Source organism: Oncorhynchus masou, chromosome 23, assembly GCF_036934945.1.
Source record: "Oncorhynchus masou masou isolate Uvic2021 chromosome 23, UVic_Omas_1.1, whole genome shotgun sequence".
In the NCBI taxonomy this organism is placed as follows: Eukaryota; Metazoa; Chordata; class Actinopteri; order Salmoniformes; family Salmonidae; genus Oncorhynchus; species Oncorhynchus masou.
The window spans coordinates 28,675,083-28,699,373 of record NC_088234.1 but is presented as its reverse complement, the minus strand read 5'-3'; the positions used below and the strand labels follow the sequence as shown (position 1 = coordinate 28,699,373).

Sequence of the window (24,291 nt, the reverse complement as noted above, 5' to 3'; positions counted from 1 at the left end):
GAAGCATTGGAAAACCTCCCTGGTCTTTGTGGTTGAATCTGCGTTTGAAATTCACTGCTCGACTGGGACCTTACAGATAATTGTATGTGTGGGGTACAGAGATGAGGCAGTTATTCAAAATCATTAAAAAACCATTAATGCACACAGAGTCCATGCAATTTATTATGTTTAGCACATTTTTACTTCTGGACCGATTTAAGGCGTGACATAACAAAGGGGTTGAATACTTATTGATGCAAAATATTTCCTCTTTTCCTTTTTAATTTGTAGAAATGTCAAAAGACATAATTCCACTTTGACATTATGGGATATTGTGTGTAGGCCAGTGACAAAAAATCTCAATGTAACCCATTTTAAATACAGGCTCTAACACAACAAAATGGGGGAAATGTAAATGGGTGTGGGTGTCAAATGGGCACCAAAATCCAGGGCGTGAACTACGTTTCCATTCAAGCGTTGATTGACATGGGGAAGCCAATAGTATTGGAGAAAAGTTGAAAAAAACTGCCCCTCTGATGCTGTACGTTAAATTGTGATGTAACGTACAGCACACATAATGCAACTCATTCTGTGTCGTACAGCCTCTCTCCACCAGGTGTAGCGCTTCACTCGCAGATTAAAAACAAGAAAGGGACAGGGACAGGGTAAGGGGGATACCTAGTCAATTGTAAAACTGAATGCATTCATTTTTTGTCATCACTGCAAGCCATTGTGACTCTCAAAAGCCATGACAGCCTTTATTTACTTCTGAAGATAACTTTAGCACCACCTTAAAAACCAGATTCAAATTTGACACAACCTTTCAAATAGGGATGTAATAACACATTATATAAACTCTTTATAGTGTTTTATTTACTATCACATAGTAGGTTTCGCTTTCTGCTATTGTCAGTTAGCTAGCCAACTAATGTTAGCCAGTAAAGTTAGCTAGGTAGGTAGCTACAAGCTAACAAGAGTGTAACATTAGCTGCATGGACAGATCGTTCACTGGCACAACTCAATGTTGACAACATCTTCCACAGAGCACAGCTAGCTAGCTAAGTAAAGTTGATAAATACACATGCAGAGATCATCCGTTTACCCACACTGCGTCTCACAAAGATACGTGGTTGGAACCAAAAATCTCCAATTTGGACTCCAGCTCGAAGTAGAAATTTCCACCGGTCGAATGTCCATTGCTCATGTTTCTTGGCCCAATCAAGTCTCTTCTTATTATTGGTGTCCTTTTGTAGTGGTTTCTTTGTAGCAATTCGACCATGAAGACCTGATTCACACAGTCTCCTCTGAACAGTTGATGTTGAGATGTGTCTGTTACTTGAACTCTGAAGCATTTATTTGGGCTGCAATTTATGAGGCTGGTAACTCTAATGAACTTGTCCTCTGCGGCAGAGGTAACTCTGGGTCTTCCTTTCCTGTGGCGGTCCTCATGAGAGCCAGTTTCATTATAGTGCTTAATGGTTTTTGCAACTGCACTTGAAGAAACTTTCAAACTTCTTGAAATTGTCAGTATTGACTGACCTTCATGTAATTTCTCTTTCCTTATTTGAGCTGTTCTTGCCATAATCCGGACTTGGTCTTTTACCAAATAGTGCTATCTTCTGTATACCACCCCTACCTTGTCACAACAGAACTGATTGTCTCAAATGCATTAATAAGTAATTCCACAAATTAACTTTTAAGAAGGAACACCTGTTAATTGAAATGCATTCCAGGTTACTACCTCATGAAGATGATTGAGAGAATGCCAAGAGTGTGCAAAAAATCTCAAATGTAAAATATATTTTGATTTGTTTAACACTTTTTTGGTTAATAAATTATTCCATGTGTGTTATTTCATAGTTTTGATGAGGAGCACTATTTTTATACAATGTAGATGAATAGTAAAAAATAAATAAAAACCCTTGAATGAGTAGGTGTTCTAAAATGTTTTGACTGGTAGTGTAGATAAAGAACCTCATTGCCAAAATCCTGAAGTAACGATTGAACTTCTTTGGGAACGTGGGGCAGTATTGAGTAGCTTGGATGAATAAAGGTGCCCAGAGTAAACTGCCTGTTACTCAGGCCCAGAAGATAGAATATGCATATAATTGGTAGATATGGATAGAAAACACTCTGAAGTTTCTAAAACTTTCGAATAAGGTCTGTGAGTAAAACAGAACTGATTTGACAGGCAAAACCCCGAGCACAATCCATCCAGGGCATTTTTTTAGGTCAATCTGTTTTCCATTTGTTTTCTATGGCGAGGCATTTTAATATAATTATTCTTGCAGTTCCTATAGCTTCCACTAGATGTCAACAGTCTTTAGAAATTGGTTGATGTTTTTCTTTTGAGAAATGAAGAATTAGCCCTGTTATTTTCCTGTGTCACTCCAGGTACACTCTAATGTTTTGGTGCGCACGACCTGGAACGTGCTTCACTTTGTTTCCATCCTGTATTGAATGCAGTTTATCCCGTCTTAAATTTGATCAATTATTGATGTAAAAAATTCCTAAAGTTGTATTAGGAAAGTTGTTTGAAATATTTGGACACAGATTACAGGTAATTTATGAGATTTTTAGTCATGTAGCGCGAGTTGGAACCGGTGTTTTTCTGGATCAAATGCGCAAAATAAATGGACATTTTGGATATATAACGACAGAATTAATCGAACAAAAGGACCATTTGTGATGTTTATGGGACATATTGGAGTGCCAACAGAAGAAGCTCGTCAAAGCAAGGCATTAATTATATCATTATGTCTGAGTTTAGTGTCGCGCCTGTCGGGTTGAATTATGATCGTCTGTCTTTGTTTGATGGGGTGCTGTCCTCAGATAAGAGCATGGTTTTCTTTCGTCGTAAAGCCTTTTTGAAATCTGACACTGCGGCTGGATTAACAACAAGTGTAGCTTTAATTTGATGTTTTGCATGTGTGATTTCATGAAAGTTTCATATTTATAGTGATTTGAATTTGGCGCTCTGCCATTTCACCGGATGTTGTCAAATCAAGCCCGCTAAAGGGATTTGATCCATAAGAAGTTTTAGCAAATTAGCAACTTCTTACTACTTTTTTAGATATTTTGTATCCACTTAGCATGTTAGCTAACCATTCCTCTATCACTAACCCTTTAACCTAACGCCTAACCAAAACCTTAACGTTAACCTTAACCCCTAGTCTAGATAATGTTGCAGAAGACAGAAGCCATCAAGCTAACGTTAGCGTTAGCCACCTAACTAATGTTAGCCACAACAAATTAGAATTTGTGTCATCATAGGTTTTGCAAATTCTTAACATATTCTATTCTACAAATTGCAATTTGTAGCATGTCATTCGAAATGTAAATTGTCATATATCATACAAAATGGATGATGGACATCCACCAATTAATACACACTATACGAAACATAACATATCATACTAATTGGAGTGTTGGTTGTGCTTATTTTCAATTGAAATGTGGCTCTTCAAAGAGCATTGTTGAGTGGCAATGGGCAGGGACTGTGTCTACTATGGAGGAAAGAACAGTGGTCGACTGGAGAGAACAACTTTCAACCCAAAGAATACGTCATTGCCCCTCATCCGTCAGATGCACTCGACCCCTCCGGTACATCTCAGGGACACACTGCTCAATGGCAGCGTGGCAGACTGGGTTCTTTCAAATGCAGACACCGGCTGATTAACGGAGTGTCTGGCACTCCCTATGCACTTGTTTATCTTCTGGTCCCACTGGAACATCCCCCACTTCGGCTGAGCGATATCAGAGAAGACCACCGTTGTCCCTGGAAACATTCGTGGGACCACCTCGAAATGTGTGCATCTGCAGCACCAGTGCGGTTCCCTTGGTGTACCCCAAGTCCTTGTCATCAAGGTGGATGACGAGGATGTCAAGGGGATAAGTAGCACAGGCCCTCTGCTGGTGCAGAACACTGAGCAGTTTGCATCACTTCATACTTTCCCCCCCCGAGCCACCTCATGTGACAGTCAGTACTGTATGGAAATAGCTAACGGATAGGCTACATGTTGATTATTTGTGTATTTTCCAGGAGCTTGCTCGATTGTCTTGTATAAAGAGATGAGGAATTATTTTTTTTAGAGTTTACTCGATATTAGCTTAAATGGGTTTCTGTCTTTTTATAGGCTGTTTGAGAAGGTTTGAATCCTGATTAACCTGCATGTATATTGTTTGAAGAACAGTTGACCAACATACTGCAACTAGATTAAAGCTGTGTGCTGGAAAACCTTGGTAGAGCATGGGTGGAGTAGGCATTGTGGTGCTCATGTGAATTTCTTTTTTCAGCTCCACATCAATGCTAACTTCTCACTTAAAACACAGTTTTTTTGCTTTTAATAAAATACGCACACCCTGTCTAGTGAAGGAATTAAAGCATTTTCACACCAGCAGCCTTGAGCTAGCAAGCAAAACTCATCCATATGTACACACACACACACACACACACACACACACACACACACACACAACAGAGTTAGCCCAGCTTGCCACAGTTCCCCTGGGACAGAGGCAGATGGCGGCTGTTAAAAAACACAAGTCCCCAAACCTGGGTGCTGTGCCTGAAGAGAGCCCATTGATCATAGAAATGAAGTGGAGATGACATTGATCATTCTTCCACCTCCGCATGCATCCCACAGCCCGCATCACACATGCAAAGCAGCAAGAGACACTTAAGGCCTCACAGAGAAAGGCATTATAGGACGTCATTGTGACAATTCCCAAATCTGCTTACTTGTCCAAACAGAGAGCACATACACAGCATGACATCTTCCAAATGAATTTTCCTTTTTGTGATTTGTGATCATTGGATGCATCATGTAGTCACACTGATTTAAAACATGGCCACATTTTCCCCACTGTTTTGTATGTTGCGGAATGGGAAGTTTAGGAATACAATGAAAGGTTAATGTAAAAACGTATTTTTGATGTTGGATTTTTTTTCTCCATTTGTGACCCTAATTATGTGTAACTGATAGTGATGGAATACCCAGAAACACATATTGATTCCTACTCTCTTCAATCCTCTTCAGACCCAGATCCCTTTAGTGTATATCAATATTTTTCTCAATAGATTCTAGCTCTTGCTACAGAGTAATTAGTCATAATTACTGGCTTTTTATATTAGGATTGATTTGAAACAGATAACCATAGACTGGACTGTCTGAAACAAACTCATCTCTCAAAATCGGCCTTAAACTTTAATATTATCCTTCAACATTGATAATCAATGTCTGAATCCCAAATGACACCCTATTCCCTTGATGTGCCATACTTTTGACCAGGGTCCATAAGGCTCTGGTCAAAATTAGGGTAATAGGTAGAGAATAGTGTGTCATTTGGGACAAAACCAGTATCTCTCACAATCTGACCTGAATCTTATCCCGTGTAGACACACAATGATAGCACTTCATTTCACGGTACACACAATTAACAAGTATTTACTAAGCAATTGCACGGTGGCTCAATTTAACACTGGTAAGACTGTGTAGACACACAATCATCCGTGTTAGCCCTGAACTTCTCATGTGTGAAATTCCCCCCGTATGGAATGGAAACAGCGAGCAGACTTGCCTAGTGGTGATGCATTACCTTGTGCTTTGATTGTAAAGGAAACCCTCTCTACCCCCATCTACCACCAGCCCCCAGGGGTTGGATCCATTGCCAGAGGATTGTTGTTGTAGTCCTGGACAAACACAACTGATTCAATTCATTGAAAGGTTGATGATTAGCTGACAAGTTGAATCAGGTGTGCTTGTCTGGGGCTACAATAAAAATGTGTACTGTTGGGGGTACTGGAGGACTGGAGTTTGGAACTACTGTCGTAGAGAACACAGTTTCCAGTTTAAATGTTCACTTCTCCCCTGTTCAGATAAAGCTCTTTCTTTGGTATAAGGAGGGTCGGATAATTGCATATAATTGGATTTAGCAGGACCCTGTGGTCGTCTGACTATCCTGTCCTGACAGTAGCAAGCTGGGGAAAGAGAACATGTGTGTGCACGTTTTCCTTTGTCTGCATGCGTGTGTGTGTGTGTGTCTCTCTGTGTGTGTGTGTGTGTGTGTGTGTGTGTGTGTGTGTGAGAGGCAGAGGTTAGTGTTTTGGGGTGAGTCAATCATCCAACCTGGGCATATTACAGTACCATGCTCTGATCCCTGTTGCTCTGGGGTCACAAGTTCAGCACTGAATCCTTTACCCTGCTCAGCCCACAGACTGCTTATAGACCATGTTAGCTGTTCTCTCATGTATTATCACCTCTTATCTCTATTCCCTCAATTGAAGCGTTTAACTAGAATTCCTACTAGCCATTAGATGTGTGTGTGAAGTCAGGCCAAAATGGATGGAAAGGAGGGTAGAAGGGATTCCTGAAAGATAAAGATCGACCCACGTCCTTTGCAACTTGAGGTGACATTCATTATACTTTAACCCAACAGCTCTGTGATGATGCCATGTCAATCCTTCAGCTGACTGTTGCTCCTTGAAATGAGATCAGGACAGAAGGGTTTGCCACCCCATGTATGATCTAAGGCCAGCAGTATGTGTCTTATGTGTATTCTATCCCTGTCTTCCCCGAGCTTAGTAAACAGGTGTGACACCCCACACACAGAGAGACAAAGCCAGAGTGCAGGGCCTTCTCCCACTCTGTACCACTAATCCAGTTTCCCTACAGCTCCTTTGGAACGAGCTGATCTGGCAGCGACTGACTCCTGCGCCTCGTCACGGAATGGCCACCCCACCACAGTCATGTATTGAGGTGGTGTGCCAAGAGCTGGTGACACAGGAAGAGCCATGTTCCTCTGATCTGGTGCCAGCAACCACAGCAAGGTGGATGTGGGGGAGGGGTGGGTCAGGATGGAACCCAGGGGCGGACACAATCAAAGGCACAAAAGCGAAAAGCCACAAATGTCACCGCACTTCAAACACACCCTTGACGGATGCTTCCTTTGGAAATAAGTGAGAAAAACAAAAGCAGATTGTACACTTTTTTTCTCAAGGCTTCATGGTGGGGGTTTATAAGAGCATGGCAGATCCATAGATGAAATTGTGACAGATGGCTCCATTGGACTAGCTAAACCCCTACCTGATTTAAAAGTCCCTGGGCATGGGAGGGATTTCCAAAAGCAGTGTGTGTGTGTGTGTGTGTGTGTGTGTGTGTGTGTGTGCGTGCATATACTCGTGTGCGTGCTTGTGCGTGTGTACCTGTATGGCCCTCAGCATTGGCAGACCACCCACCCCACCCATCAGGTGTGTTTGCCTGAATATGTAGCACCTGTGGTTTACCGCCACATGAAGAATGTGTTATTCTCCAGTGTCCAAGAATAACAATCTGTTTTCCTTGGGAAAGACGGTTAAGGCCAAATAGAAAAGGCAACACATTTGTTTGTAAATCTGACGTCCAAAATCACAACCAGGTACCGGATTGATTACAGTATGAGAAACGAAGAGTGACATACACTTCCAAATCAAATCAAAATCGAATCAAATCCAACTTTATTTGCCACATGCGCCGAATACAGCAAGTATACACCGGGACAAATGCTCACTTACAAGCCCTTAACCAACAGTGCAGTTCAAGAAGAGGAAAATATTTACCAAGTAGGCTAAAATAAAAAGTAATAATAAAAAATAACACAATAAGAATAACGAGGCTATATACAGGGGGCACCGGTACCGAGTCAGCGTGCAGGGGTACATGCTAGTTGAGGTAATCTGTACATGTAGGTGGGGGCAAAGTGACCATGTAACAATGTAAGACATACAGACATTTGCATAGATTTACATCCGTACCCCCTGGTTAGAAAGGTAAAGTATTAACGTCAATGATTGCTAATAGGCGGTTGTATCTGTTCCACTTACCTAGGCTTCATCAGTCTCGTTAGCTAGAGAGTGCTTACACTGAAACAATACATGGCTGCCAATGTGAGTTTAATGGAGCTCGGGATTCGTGGCAATATAAAAAGGATTTACCCCCCGAAGGCAATGTTACTGCAGGGAGATTTATGAAAGGGTATGGGTTTATTTAATTGACCTATACATGCCATTTTTGCTCATTTTTCCAGCACCAAAATTAACTGGGTTGCAGCATTATCATTTGAATATCACAGCTGAATCAAACCGCTCCTAATATAATTACTGCGTTCTCATATTTCTTTTTATAACCTTTTTTAAAATGCAAATCCTTCTTGACTTTTCAGGGTAGAACTCTATATATTAAGGGGCTAATGTAATAAAAACGCACAATGGTGTATTTAATTGCTTGCTGAGAAAGACAGAGAGAGGGAGAGAGGAGGAGGGAGATCTTGAGAGAGAAGGACAAAAAAGAGGGAGGACAAAGGGATAGAGAATATGGGAAGGGAAAGGGGGAGAGAGAGAGAGAGAGAAAGCGCTGAGTAACTTGAAGAGAAACGGTTTGCAGCTGCTACAATATGGCTGTCGTCATGGTAGGAGTAACAGGAGCCTGTTGCCATGCCAACGGCGGGGTGAGGGCGGCAGCATTTCAGCGCCACACATCTCCAGCAAGTCCTCAAATCGCCAACCCAGAACACCGGGAACATACCAAGATATACCAATCCCATGAAGTTCAAGTTTGGGTTTTATCCAACATTAGGATGATATTTGGTAGCAATTTATTTGTTTTCCCTCGACTCCAACCCCATTCGATGCGTGGAACGGATGTGGGTGGGGCTCGGTCTGCATAAGTGTGCTAATTTTAAAAACTCACAAAAGCTCTGATGAAGTCCACGAGGCCGATATGTAAAGCTTATTAAAGAGCAATGATACTATCAAGAGCAGGGTGCGGGTTCCTTCTTTTTTCTCATTTTCTAATTGAAATATCCTTGAAATGTTCTCCCAACCTTTAGTAAAATGTTGTACACAACGTCTGTAACGACCAGAGCAGAATATTCTCCAAATGTTCTCTTTAGGTTCCAGGTAATGAACTAACACAATGTACCAGTAATGTGTTTAGAACATACTGCCACAACAAAATTTGAGAGCAACGTTCTGGGAACGTTCTTGCACCATCAGACAAATGTTTTCTACAAACATTGGATAATTATCACCACACTGACTTTTTCTCGCTTCACCCCCCCCCCCCCCCCCCACTTTAGCTCGTCATTTTTGACAGACATTGCTGACACCTCAAGGTGATACTGTGTGTTCCATGGACAGTAAAAAAAAGATTAATAAAAGGCTTCAGCAGTGCTTCAGGCCGGTGGTTGAACAAAACGTGTATAACGATTTCCAGAAACGTGTATAGCGTCCATTCCCAGAAAGCAACACTCCCCACTGGCCAACGCATAGTTAAACACACAGAAGATACGGTTAAGCACACCTAAGCACCCTTTCTATTCCCTTTGATGTACCTATGTTTATTTCCGGCAGGTAATGGGGATAAGATGTGTATACTGGGTGCACAGCCTGTTCAGGGAAGGCAAGAAACCCCACTAGCCCACACCGACACAGTTAAAAACACAACCAATAACAGTTTAATACACCCAATTGTATTCCCTCATATTTACCTATGTTATTTATTCGGAAGCTCTGACTTAACTTCAGCCCTAGATGTTTGTCAGTGAGGCTCTTTTCTCGGGGCCCCATCACACGTGAAATACGGTGCAACCAGCCGCCTGGCACAGACTATTTCACAGCACAGCAGCCCTGCCGCCTTGTACTTGGTGTTGAACATTGTCTAAATATGTGTTTACAAGGTTCAGTGCCATTTAATTTTCTTGTGATCAACTCTTGTCAGTTCCCCCCTCCCCATTGTTGCTTGTTTTCACTTTAGAGTCATTGTCTGGAGATGTGGCAGATTCCGTGCTTTGCTTTTCCCCCTAGTATTTATTCAGTTTGGATAATTACGGGGTTAGCATTTTGAGATAAGAAGAAGATACAGGGCTTTTAGCTCAGGCATAGAGACTAAACAAGATGATTCTCCTGACTCAAACAGTTTGAGGGAATGGTTAGCACAGTGGTGACCAACCGGTCGGTCACCAAACATCTCCGTTGGAAAAGCCAACAATAAAGGCTTGGATTCCTATTGTTATTATTTTGTTGTGTGTTTGGCTGTTTGTCCGAGGTGCACTTCATTCAGAAGCCTTGCGCACCAGGGTGGCAAAGTGTCCCCATTTTGAACCATTTCATTTGTCTTAAAAGATAAACTCCGCCTACCCTGCGGGCAAGGAGATCTGTGGCTAAAACGGGTGTGCCTGCTGTGCTAGCCAATCAGATAGCTCAATTCACCGTTTTGATAGCAAAGTTTGTTACTAGCCTGCTTGATATGTCATAACTTTTAAAACCATGACCAGAGAGAGACTGTCATTCAGCACTGTCAACACGGTTTCTATGAAACACTATTACAAAACATAACACTATTCCTCCCTACACTAAAAACCAATGCCGTGTTCAAAACAACTGGGAACTCGGAAATCTCTGACTTCCAACATCAGGGCATTCGAGACCAATTGGAATCCTGAGAAAAACTAGATCCGACTATAAGGAAAACATTTTTGAAAGTTCATAATCCCAACTCATTACATTACTACCTTGCATGCATCTGCAGGTAGCTAACCAACCAGGTTCCATGTTGGCTAGCTAACTAGCTAACAAGCAAAGCAAAAGGCTCTGAGATACTCATAATGTTACTACACAAATCATACACGTAACTTTAGCTAGTGAGCCAGTCAGCTAACAATAGTTAGCTACCTAATGGTACACTTTAACTTGAAATGAAAACGACTTCATGGCAAAATTAGAAACGTGTAATATCTGAAAATGTAGCTAGCTAGACTATCTTACGAATACATGGATGGATGCTTCTTCCTCTCTCACGGACGCCATGGTTGCCCCGAGTTTGAAGACAATTGTTTTCTCCATCTCCTTAGCTATTACACTCTAATTCCACTGATTTCAAAACTTGGTCCTCCAGAAAGTGGAGAGCAACACTTATGCAGTTCTACTACACAATATATATATATATATTTTTCAAAAGCCGCGCCAAACAGGATTACCTACACATACTGACCAGCTCTGCTACATGGCAGACCGATCCGAACTCATCTTTCGACTCATGTCCAGGCCACTCATTATCTCAGCGGGAAGTTTGCTGTATTAGGCTCGTAATTGTAACAATTGTATTCATAATTACAGATGGCATACAAGTTTCTTATTAAGGCACATGAAAGTAAATATGTTCCAGAAGGTATTTCTGCCAAAATCATATTTTTTTAATCAAAATGTGTTTTATGTTCAAATTGCTCTCCTGTGAAGTAGTGACGTGCGACATATGGCCAGTTTCCACAGTTGACAGTGCATGTCATATCAAAAACCAAACCATGAGGTCAAAGGAATTGACCGTAGAGCTCAGAGACCGGATTGTATCGAGGCACAGATCTGATGAAGTGTACCCAAAAAGTTCTGCAGCATTGAAGGTCCCCAAAAACACAGTGGCCTCCATCTTTCTTAAATGGAATAAGTTTGGAACCACCGAGACTCTTCCTAGAATTGGCCGACCGGCCAAACTGAGCAATCAGGGGAAAAGGACCTTGGTCAGGGAGGTGACCAAGAACCCGATGGTAACTCTGACAGAGCTCCAGAGTTCTTATGTGGAGATGGGAGAACCTTCCAGAAGGACAACCATCTTTGCAGCACTCCACCAATCAGGCCTTTATGGTAGATTGGCCAGACATAAGCCACTCCTCAGTAAAATGCACATTGGAGTTTGCCAAAAGGCACCTGAAGGACTCTGACCACAAGAAACCATATTTTCTGGTCTGATGAAACCAGGATTAAAAAACTTTGGCCTGAAGGCCAAGCATTTGAAGAGAACCTGGCACTATCCCTATGTTGAAGCATGGTGGTGGCAGGATCATGCTGTGGGGATGTTTTTCAGAGGCAGGGACTAGTCAAGATCGAGGGAAAGATGAACGAAGCAAAGTACAGAGAGATCCTTGATGAAAATCTGCTCCAGAGCACTCAGGACCTCAGACTGGGGTGAAGGTTCACTTTCCAATAGGACAACGACCCTAAGCACACAGCCAAGAAAACACAGGAATGTCCTTGAGTAGCCCAGCCGGAGCCCAGACTTGAACCCGATCGAACATCTCTGGAGAGACCTGAAAAATACCTGTGCAGCGACGATTCCCATCCAACCTGACACAGCTTGAGAGGATCTGCAGAAAAGAATGGGAGAACCTCCCCAAATACAGGTGTGCCAAGCTTGTAGCGTCATACCCTAGAAGACTCAAGGCTGTAATAGCTGCCAAATACTTACAGTATGTAAAAGCTATTTTTCATTTCCAAATGTTATATAAATTAGCAACATTTCCAAAAACCTGTTTTTGCTTTGTCATTATGGGGTATTGTATGTAGACTTGTGAGGGGAAAAAGCATTGAATAAATGTTGAATAAGGCTGTAACATAACAAAATGTGGAAAAAGTCAAGGGGTCTGAATAATTTCTGAATGCGCTGTCTGTTGTCATTGTCATTCATATAGTTATCTATAGATGATATAATACATGTAGAGGTATCAGGGGACATGTGTGAGGTGTAACAGACAAATAAAAACACGTTATATATAAATATACTGTAGTTTTTGGTATTCTGTCCATGATTCATAACCATGAATAAACCATATGGGTTACTAAATTAATTAGCACCATTGCATGTATTATTAAAAATAAATCAATTCAACACACTATAACACCACAAGCTCACTATGCTACACATATGCGTTGCACAGAGTAAAGAGAAGGGTCTTAGACTGTGTCCACGCAGAGGCTCTGTGCTAAGGCAACGCATATCGATTGAAGTACACAGGGAATTCCAGGCCTCGTGATAGACTTAAGTTAGTGAGCGGTGAATCTATGCACAATTTACTAACTTTCAACCGATGACTCAACTTCCCGAAGCTGCTCTGATTTTTGCGGGCTAATCGTGTTGATCCAACGCGACGAGGTAGATACATTAATATGTCATCGCAGTCAGAGGACATTAGTTTCTCATTATTATGTTCTGATGAGCACCTACCTGCTGTGCTTCACCTCTCAACACGACATGGAGGGAGCCATACAGTGAAACCCCCTCAGTGTGCCATCACGTTAGCATCAAACGCAAACAGTCGTTAGCATTCATCCAACGAAGGGAATAGAACACACACAGATAGCAGCGAAATACCATTAGTATCAAGAAACACAATGTGCAAGTTGGAAAATGGAAAACCAATGGATGAAATTATCAAAATGAAACATTAAACATCAGCAAACGTTTAGGGCTGTAGCAGTATTTGCAAAAACATCCCAAAGGATTATTGTTTCCTAATTGATGCGATCTGAGCTTTAGCTTGGATGCCCAACGGTTTTGTTGGCACGGGTTTATGGCATTTGGAGGCTGCAATAGGCGAAGGCAGGCTAAATCATTTGAGGCAGTACAATCATTGAAACATTAATAAAGAACGAGGAGAAGAGGACACAAGGCTGACTTAAAGCACAGTAATTTAGAGCCAAATGAGCCATGGAAGGGGGTGGCTTATCAAGAGTGGTAGAGAGAGAGAGAGAGAGAGAGAGAGAGAGAGAGAGGCTGTTTTGTCTGGAGCATACAGATTCTGGTGGGCATTCTGTTGCCTAATAGCTCACATGGGATGGGCCCTGGCTTCCTCCTCTTCTCCTCACTGCATCTTGTCTTCACATGTTGGAGTTAAAGGCAATTACAGCTATCATCACCGGAAAAGGCTGAGAGAAAAAGAGGGAGTGAAAGACAGAAAGAAAGCCGCCATATGTGTTGGAACAAGCCCGGGTCTTTCAGATGGGCCTTATGGCCTCGTTTTGTTGTCACATTTGGAATCATTGGCTCTCCAAAGCGGCCGGGAATGGAAGTGGATGACTTTGAGTGTTTCCTATTGGATGTGATGAACCAGTGGAAATGATGATAGGAAAAGGAGGTTGAAAGTGGACGGCAAAAAAATCATAAGTGACGAATAACCTGGAAGGGAGAGTGCCAGTACTCACAGGGATTAATGATTCATTTGACCTCATATAAAGGGGAAATAGAGGGCTTTTTTTTGTGTGTGTGGGGGGGGGGGGGTCTACAAAATATTAACTTATGAGTCTTGACAGAGGAGCAAAAAGGGAGGGGAAAAGGAACATCTCTGACACAGGGAACAGCGAACTTGCACTCTACTGTAAGGTGTTTTTGACTCAAGAAGAGGGTCATGTGTTGGATTCCGCAGCACTGAATTCTACGTTAGATCTCCCTTATACATTGGCCATAGTTCATGTTTTATACTGTATATTAGTAGTGATTTACTGGGATACACAGCTGGTTGTTGTGTTAGCATTTCTTGTGTTTCTGGTATTGAGTCGCTCCACGAACATGCCTTTGGAACAATGGGACAAAAACATGTTTTTGGTGGAGGCGAGGGAACCCAGATAGTGGAACACACACAGATGAGTATTTTCATCTTGCTGCAAAGTCAATTACTGTCATCATCGATTTGTGCGAAAAGAGAGAGAACAGTGTGTTGGCCAATGTCGATGTTCAAGTGTATATTGGATGAAAATGTTCAGTCGCTGTCAGTCTGAGGCAAATGCTTTAAAGTCAGAAACAAGGATATCATGGTCCATTTAGCCTCTCCATGAAAGCACTGGTAACAGTCTGAAATGACTGGAGCGCGAGATGAACTGCTTAATTAAGATGAAAACGGAAGCAGTTCACATCGCTACTCGCTGCCAATCTTCATGAGTATGCAGATAATTCTGTAAACATATTGCAGACAAATTAGCTGTGTGTTTTAATGAACAAAATGTGCGAGACGGGATATTAATCACTGAGCTATTTATTTTCTGAAAGTGCAGGTAACATGATTTCTTTATGACTTTTTACTTGGATGCGCTATGGAACGGTCTACATTCAGATAAAACATTTGCATGAAAATCCCTTTGCTTCTCTCTCTCTCCGACCTCCCTCGTGTGAGCACTCTCATCGACCCTCTATTGCACCGGTTGGAAATCTTAAACAAAAGTATGCCGTTTCATAATCTTCTCTTTAAACCGTCTAACCTCTCGCGTAAGCATCCCATTTCCATTTCCATACAATTCTGTACCCCTGGGTTTTGGCGGATGATGACTGCAGCAAGCTGTAGGGACCGGCAGTAAGTGATAAGTCATCATGAAGATTTAATGCTAGAGCCGCTCAGCTTAAGTGCCTTGCCTAGGGTCAACAGTTCCCGTTGGGATTGCCTGTGAAGCCACAGCACCCTTAACACACACTGCTAGAAGATAGTAGGAATACAAAATCAAATCAAATGATTGTACAATACAGCATATTGCATAAGTCTAACAAAGCTAGTATAGGTTTCCAAGACAGCATAAAGGAAATGTGTTGGATGTGTTGACTAGAGCTTGGCCCATTGTCTCCAGAGACAATTGTGTCAAGGTCCTGCCACAGAGCTGCTAGCTATGTTTATGTGTAGTTTTATGCCATGGTCACTGCTTAATCCAGGTGAGGTGGTTATTCTACGGCTCATCACTAAAATAGTTGGGAACAATAAACTCACCTGCACCTGTCTAACTCTTTAGTCATATCCAAGTTTGCCTATTTGCTTATGGCCTTGCCTAAACCTAGCAACTTGTTTTTTTAAATTATATGCGCAAAAAATATTCAGTATTATTTGGAACTGCAAGGCAGACCAAATTAAACTGGCCTATTTATATAATGAATTCGGGGGGGGGGGGGATTATTAAATATTAAAGCATTAGACCTCTCATGAAAGGCTTCAGTCATACAAAAGTTATACTTAAATCCGAACTGGTTTTCTCGCAGATTAGTAAGAATGTTTTACCCCATTTTGAAGAATAGCCTTTTTTCCATTATTCAGATTACAACCTCTCACTTTCGATAATTTAAAAAAACAATATAATCTCCAAAATATCACTATTTTGAAAACAAGCCGTAGAGAGTTGTCTGCAATTTCAGCTTAATCGACCAGAAAAGACTGAACAAATATTGCAACAAAGATTATGGTTAAACTCAAATATACTACTTGATAATGAAAAAAATATATATTCTGGGATAAAAAAGAAAAGTACAATCTTTGTAAATTATATCATAAATATGACTCGTGGAGTTATGTCAAACACGCAGCTGATTTTAAAATATCCATGTCAATCAAGCAATTTAATAATAATGCTAATAGCAAAAATGTTTCTTTAATTTACAATATATAGAATCTATGAGACTAGAAAGATTCAGAACATTTGTGAAGCACAGCACTGTTGAAAAATCTAAACTGGATGGTGTTTGGAGATAGATGGGAGGAGTTGAGTGGAGCTGAAGGATGGGACCAAAACAAACAAAAGATAACTTGTAACATATACTGTATCTGTAAAATGTATATAGGATGTATAATCTGGAAGTAGAAGCCTAAGAGTTGTTGTCCATTAGTTTAGTCCAATTAGGGGAGAAATGGTATGGTAAATGGAAAATAATAAAGCAAAATATATACAGTTGAAGTCGGAACTTTACATACACCTTAGCCAAATACATGTATACATTTTTCACAATTCCTGACATTTAATCCTAGAAAAAATTCCCTGTCTTAGGTCAGGTAGGATCACCACTTTTATTTTAAGAATGTGAAATGTCAACATATTAGTAGAGATAATGATTTATTTAAACTTTTATTTCACATTCCCAGTGGGTCAGAAGTTTACATACACTCAATTAGTATTTGGTAGCATTGGCTTCAAATTGTTTGACTTGGGTCAATCGTTTCGGGTAGCATTCCACAAGCTTCCCACAATAAGTTGGGTGAATTTTGGCCGATTCCTCCTGACAGAGCTGGTGTAACTGAGTCAGGTTTGTAGGCCTCCTTGTTCGAACACACTTGTTAAGTTCTGCCCACAAATGTTCTATGGGATTGAGGTCAGGGCTTTGTGATGGCCACTCTAATACCTTGACTTTGTTGTCCTTAAGCCATTTTACCACAACTTTGGAAGTATGCTTGGGGTCATTGCCCATTTGCAAGACCCATTTGCGACCAAGCTTTAACTTCCTGACTGATGTCTTGAGATGTTGCTTCAATATATCCATATAATTGTCCATCCTCATGATGTCATCTATTTTGTGAAGTGCACCAGGCCCTCCTGCAGCAAAGCATCCCCACAACATGATGCTGCCACCCTCGTGCTTCACGGTTGGGATGGTGTTCTTCGGCTTGAAAGCCTCCCCCTTTTTCCTCCTAACATAAAGATGGTCATTATGGCCAAATAGTTATACATTTTTTCAGACCAGAGGACATTTCTCCAAAAAGTACGATATGTGTCCCGATGTGCAGTTGCAAACCGTAGTCTGGCTTTTTTATGGTGGTTTTGGAGCAGTGGCTTCTTCCTTGCTGAGCAGCCTCTCAGGTTATGTCGATATAGGACTATTTTTACTGTTGTACAGTCAATTTAGTGTATGTAGGCACTGTCAACTTAGTGTATGTAAACTTCTGACCCACTGGAATTGTGATACAGTGAATTATAAATGAAATAATCTGTCTGTAAACAATTGTTTGTATAATTAATTTTGTCATGCACAAAACTATAGTTTGAAATGTGTGGAGTGGTAGAAAAACTAGTTTTAATGACTCCAACCTAAGTGTATGTAAACTTCCGACTTCAACTGTGTGTGTGTATATGTGTATATATATATACACACACATACACTACAATTCAAAAGTTTGTGGTCACTTAGAAATGTCCTTGTTTTTGAAAGAAAGGCACATTTTCTTGTCCTTTAAAATAACATCAAATTGATCAGAAATACAGTGTAGACATTGTTAATATTGTAAATGACTACTGTAGCTGGAAACGGCAGATTTTTTATGGAATATCTGTTAGTTAATCCAAGTCTATAATTTTAAAAGGCTAATTGATCATTAGAAAACCATTTTGCAATTATGTTAGCACATATGAAAACTGTTGTCCTGATTAAAGAAGCAGTAAAACTTTAGACTAGCTGAGAATCTGGAGAATCAGCATTTGTGGGTTAGATTACAGACTCAAAATGGCCAGAAACAAAGACCCTTTCTTCTGAAACTTGTCAGTCTATTCTTGTTCTGAGAAATGAAGGCTATTCCATGTGAGAAATTGCCAAGAAACTGAAGATCTCGTACAACGCTGCGTACTACTCCCTTCACAGAACAGCGCAAACTGTCTCTAACCAGAATAGAAAGAGGAGTGGGAGGCCCCGGTGCACAACTGAGCAAGAGGACAAGTAGATTAGAGTGTCTAATTTGAGAAACAGACACCTTACAAGTCCTCAACTGGCAGCTTCATTAAATAGTACCCGCAAAACACCAGTCTCATTATCAACAGTGAAGAGCCAACTCTGGGATGCTGGCCTTCTAGGCAGAATTCCTCTGTTCAGTGCCTGTGTTCTTTTGTCCATCTTAATCTTTTATTTTTATTGGCCAGTCTGAGATATGGATTTTTAAATTTAAATTCACCTACGGTATGCAATCACATTTACTACAAAAAAAAATACAAATAGATGTTAATCTTTTGATGTTTATTACAGCGTTGAAGACGAGGTGAGTCATTCCTGGAAACCCCTGAACAAAGAAGATTGCAATACATATGAAAGTGACGATTGTGCCGCATGTGGGTTGCCTTGCCATTCATCCAGGCATCAGTGGCATGTTAGAAGGCGAGTCATAGAATCAGCACGGGAGTCTTCTCGAGCTCCCTGTTGTGGCTGTTATCACATGCTAGCAGCTAGCCACAGCGGAACAGTCCGATGAATGATCTATGCCAGTCCTGTTTTTGCATTTAATTTGATGTTGTAGCCTCAGAGTTTTAACACGTGTTTCATCCTCTTTGATAGCCTTTTGATATCATGCACGCCCCACTTGAATAATTAATTAGGCTCGCCAAGAGGAGGAGAGCAGCGAGCATCAATCCATCACCATCTCTTGCTCTCGGTCATTCCTATGATACTTTCTCTCGAACCTCGGCTTTCCCCTACTACTGCAAAGTGTTTTAAATTCCACTCGTGTTTCTATAGCTATTACTCGAGCTGTAAAATACAGCTTGCATTATTCAATGAGACTTATCTCCCAACATCTTTTCAACAGATGTTTTTACAAATGCCCGAGCGTGTTTTTGTGGCCCTTTCGCAGCCACACTAGCATCGTTTCATGATCTAATATAGCTACGAGGATTGTTCTGCGAAAGTAAATGTCCCGAGGCATTATAAAGACAGTTCCGAGGCATTATAAAGACAGTGTAAATGTTGCAGTGTAAATGGTACTGGAAACTGTTAGTACGCGGTCTTACGAAGCACTAACCTATTACTCACATGTTTACTGCACTTTGGCAAAATGTCTTGCTTGGTGATTTCTGTTGCCCTTCACCACTTTGTCTACCAAAACATATGACATCAATATCAATCTTTTGGAGATAAATTCAACCAAAGCTCCTCACCCAAACAATTGGTGAGATCCTTCCTGCACCACCCGTCATTTCAGGGGGCTGTGTGTATGTTAGTGTGACATATGTTGTGGGTGTATGTATAGGGAGGTGGCCATATGCTTGCCGGACCTCTATGGAGGATGGTAGTGGTTTTTTATGCCTTCGCAGCACCACTGGGGTCTCCACAGCCAACGTACTCCTCCGTCAGAGTGAGACTATTGTTCCCACTGCTGGACTTGTGATGGAGGAGAGAACCGACTGATGATGATGACTCTAATCGTTCTCTGTCCACTTCGTGTGTGCTTTACCTCCGTCTTCTGTCCCCCTCCACATCTGTTCCCATGTAAGTGATGGAAGGACCCAGTACACTGTGTGTTGTTCGGGAAACATGGTGCACGAATGACGTCTGACGAGGTCGTTGAAGAGCACACCTGTCGGAGATGGTTATACCCTTCCTGTATTGGCGAGGCTGGGTTACGGTGTCCATTTTAGGACATTCCTACCCCCTATGACATAACCATACCGTCGACGGTCGTAAGGTTCAATGTAGATGATGTTCATAGTGAATTTCCTGCAATCATCAAACATGCTAATGTATTCTATGAATGTATTTTTTGGCATCCCCTCACTATTTTTGTCCTCGATTAAAAGAATCCATTTTTGGTGGGCTTGTTTACAACCCAGGGCCCTTGATATAGCGCTGGGTAATTCTGAGATGCATGCCCAACCGCGGGAATGTTTAGTAGGGATGGCTGGAAGCAGAGTAGGGTAGTGGAGGAGAGGAGGATGTGAGGAGGAGAGCAGACGGCAGCTGCAGCTGGCTGATTGAGAGATGGATGTGGAGCGAGGGAGAAAAGAGAAAGAGACAAGAGGGAGAGACCGAGAGAGGGAAAGAGAGATTTCACGGCTGCACGTCTCCTCCTAATGACAGAATTATGACCCGTCTCCATCTGTCACTCAATCATCTCCAGCCAATCGCCAGGCCGTCCCTGGTCGGCTCGGATTGTGTCAGGCATTCCCATCTGCACTCAAATCACAATTAAGTACGTAATCAAATTTTCAGATTTCGGGGTAAATTAAAAGTCTCAGGCTAAGTTTTTATTTTCCTGATGTGTTTAGGGGCAGTAATTCAATTTGTGTATGAAGGTGTATTTCCAAAGAGTATGGCTTTCCTATGAGTTGAATTACTGTAGTTATGGTCAGGGCTTATTGTCTGTTTCCTCAATGCCTTTCACATAGGCTGTTTGGCTGGGAGATAGAACTGGGCGATATGTACAAAAATCCATAAATTGCCTGTATTGATACGATAAAGATAATAGAACGATAGATTTGTAATAGTAATGTGCACCACCTTATATTTATTTTTTATTTTAAACTACTACCACTAGTTTGATGGTTGTAGGCATCATTTGTCTCAATAACAATCACTCCTATTATTCATGTATTAAATGCCCTACATCACATTTCTCTAGTATAGGCTACTTATCGTAATGAATGATATCAGCAGAACGCTTGAGATAAGTGATCGGTGCGGTCGGTGTCGATCGTTTTTGGTTTATCGACCCAGCTTGAGGGAGGCGTCTGAAAGAGAACAGGTGCTCTCTTGATATGTTTGGGGCCAGAACATATTTCTCCCTCTTTCTCTGTCTGTGTCATATGCTGAAACATGTTGAAGCCTCTTCATATCCTGCTCAGGATCTGGCTCTGTGTTAGTCTGACACCCCTTTTGCCTCTGCCAAGCGAAAACATTTTGTGTGACGTACACACACACACACACACACACACACACACACACACACACACACACACACACACACACACACACACACACACACACACAATGTCTCCCTATGTTATTTTTTAAGTGTTTCAGCCTCTTGTACCTCTCATTATTGAATTGCAGCTTCCTCTCCCATCACGCCTGTGCCTTTCTGTTTTGTGCAAAGATGCAAACGGGGGCCAGCTGTGTGGCAAACAGCTGTGCTCCTTACCCCTCGCCACCCCCCTGCTTCCAGCGCTCCTCCTCTCCTCACACTTCAAGATATTTATAATGTTGCCTCTGCTCCAGCGCGCGGTCTTGGAGAGAAGAAGGGAGAGAAAACCCGGGGGATGAGATGATTTGGTATGCACCATCAGCACAGGCCTGTTTCTTTGGGCTGCCTTATCTGTCTAATGGATTATGGGTAGAGGAACAAAACAGAGAGGGAGGATGATTGGACTCTCTCCATATAGGGGACAGCAGGAATTAGCCCAAATAGATAAATTGAACATGCACTACATTCCTGTGCCTTAATCGCAGTCACTATTAAAAGACAGCACAATAGAGAATGCTGTTTTACTTGGGAGTCACTATATTTACAATCCTGTGTTAGCTATTGGTCTGTTGTAAGGTGGGTGCTCAGGGCGATGTTGTTTGACGTTCTAGTTGTTGTGGCGTAACCATTCTATCAATGATATCTGGATGTAGGATATCTCTTACAAATATCCTACCTGGTGTTATGTTCCCTGAAACCAAGATTATCTGAGAGAACAAACCAAAAATGCAATGTTTACCAATGCTGTTGAGATAAATGGCTGTTGACCCCATTGCTATTGTCATCGATGCGGCTCCGAAATGACGTCTTGTTCAAGACAAATATCATTTTTCAGCAGGGTGCCCCTCTTGACAATACCTTGAGGTTGAAAAACACAGTTGGTACTTCTCAGAATATTCTGTGTGCTTCTCCATTGTTCTTAGACTACCTGAAGGTCGGGCCAATCAAAACGTCCCATTATGTGTACCTCTCAGGTCAGAGAAAGCTTTTCTTTGCATGTGTGTTTATTTCATCTAGCTATTCCCATTCCTGGAAATATGTTGCCTTGCAAATTTGTCATTGTCATAGGTAGAACATATTACATGTTACCCATTTTGTTATCGGACTTGTATACATGTTTTATTTACGGGCAATATATAGTCGTCAATATATATAGTAATATATAGTATATCAATATATAGTCGTCAATATTTAGTCGTTTGACTAAAAAAATTGCTAGTCAACCATTCACAAGTTAGTGTGGCCAAAGAGTCTCATCAAGGCTCTTTTGTTTTGTGTAATGGTTTTCTGATTTCCAGTTGGTCTGGTCTGACTGAAGTAACTTCGGGATGTACTGTATTGTTGGGAAGTGATGCCGGATTTCCATAGAGTTATTATTGAGTTCCGGTGTAACAGTGTGGTTGACATCATTTGACCCCAAAACTGTGGAGCCCCTTGAAATGATTGGAATTGAATTTGTTGTCCCCTGATTCCACCAACATTCTATTTGGATGTTTGTCAAGGCTCTATCAGGGCTGTTGTGAACACGGTGTAGTATCTGTGCTGTAAACATTTACTGTATCTGTGTTGGTATATAGAGTCTTCGACTCGGGGCTGTTCCTGTGTTTTACTGCTTATCTTTGACCCTTTATTTTAGAGACCTTGGATCTCTAAGAGCAGTACAGATTTATACGGTATAGAATTCAGTTGAAGCTTGTCGATGCCAAACAGTTAATATGTGTGTGTTCCATAAGTACTTCAGAGAAAAAAAAAGCATTTGTGTGCGCAATGGCCTTCGGGGGTTGCACCAAATGAAATGCTTTTTTTTTCTACCCCCCCACACCTTCACTCAAGAAGTGTTTGCTTATTTTTTCGTTATCTCTCTCTCTCTCTCTCTCTCTCTCTCTCTCTCTCTCTCTCTCTCTCTCTCTCTCTCTCACCTTTGAGTTGAATCTCTGACATCCGAGTCTGCCCCAGGATGTCTGTCACAAACTGCAGTCCAACGTTGTGACAATGCTTTTTTTCCTCCCGTTGCCTTTTATGACCTTCTTTTTTCCTTTCTTTTCTTTTTTTCTGTTCTTTCCTTCAAGGTCTGGCGCACCTGACGTTAAGCAACCAAGGTATGGGTTCATTCCTTTTTTTGGTTCTTTTTAGAGGGAAAAAAAAACCTCCTCTTTGCCCAATCTCCTCCTCTTCCTCACTCCTCATCTTTCCTCACCCTCCCTCGTTCCCGACCTCCATTTTTCTTTAACCCGTCTTCCTAGCCCATCTCCCTATCCCTGGCACCCCCCAATTCTCTCACCCTCCTTCCTTCCATACTTCTCTCAGTTTTGGTTGTGCTTCCTGCCATGTCCTTCCTTGTGCTCTCTGTGCCTCCACACTGTCCGTCCCACCCTTGTCCTGTCCTTCTGGCTCACCTGGAACCACCTCTGACCTACGACCTCCCGGGCTGCAGGTAACCCTTTTCTGTCCTCCCTTTTGCTTGGGTTTTCAAAAAGTGCCTGCGGAAAATGTTGGTCAAGTGAAATGTTAATTGTATGTTATCCTTCCTACTAATGCAACACGGTTGTTGTTGAATGACACAGAGTTTCCTATCACCACTCTGCTGTCATTCTCATTGTTTGGCACCCTGATCTGTTATGATGAGGTTTTAAGGTTCTTCAGAGACAGATTGCTAGCTTTTTATATAGCAATGAAATGTATCCCTGGAAAGAATGTTTTGTGAATTATGTATGAAGAAAAAACTATGTCTGAACAGCAATGAGATTGAACTGTGCTGCTATGTACATGTTACGGTCTCCAATGAAACTGCTTTAATGTGCTTCTCTGACTTCACATTTCACCATAGCTTTACTATCAACCAAGACACAAGCAAACACACCTGATCCTAAACTCTATACTTCCATTCCACTACATCCCTCAGAGTGCTTCTCTCTTCACACAGACAACCTACTCTTTACACAGACAACCTTTATGTGCCTGGTTTATCCACACACTGGGTTGCACTGTGGCCTCCTGATGTGAACCACCCAGAAATGGTGGAAGAGGGAAAGTTCATGGGCGAGA

At 41.6% G+C, this 24,291-nt stretch overlaps 1 protein-coding gene across 5 annotated transcripts in view; it reads left to right on the top strand.

Annotated features, from left to right (window-relative positions):
* Positions 1-24,291, top strand: part of LOC135510695 (neurexin-2-like) — a 977,907-nt gene that overhangs the window by 262,140 nt on the left and 691,476 nt on the right. For 4 of the 5 annotated variants that reach the window (XM_064931818.1, XM_064931819.1, XM_064931816.1 and 1 more), the window contains exon 5: positions 23,316-23,345. The exons of the other annotated variant lie outside the window; for it this stretch is intronic. In XM_064931818.1, the coding sequence (XP_064787890.1) occupies positions 23,316-23,345 (30 nt within the window). The remainder of the gene's footprint in view (positions 1-23,315; positions 23,346-24,291) is intronic. 5 annotated transcript variants of the gene reach the window in all.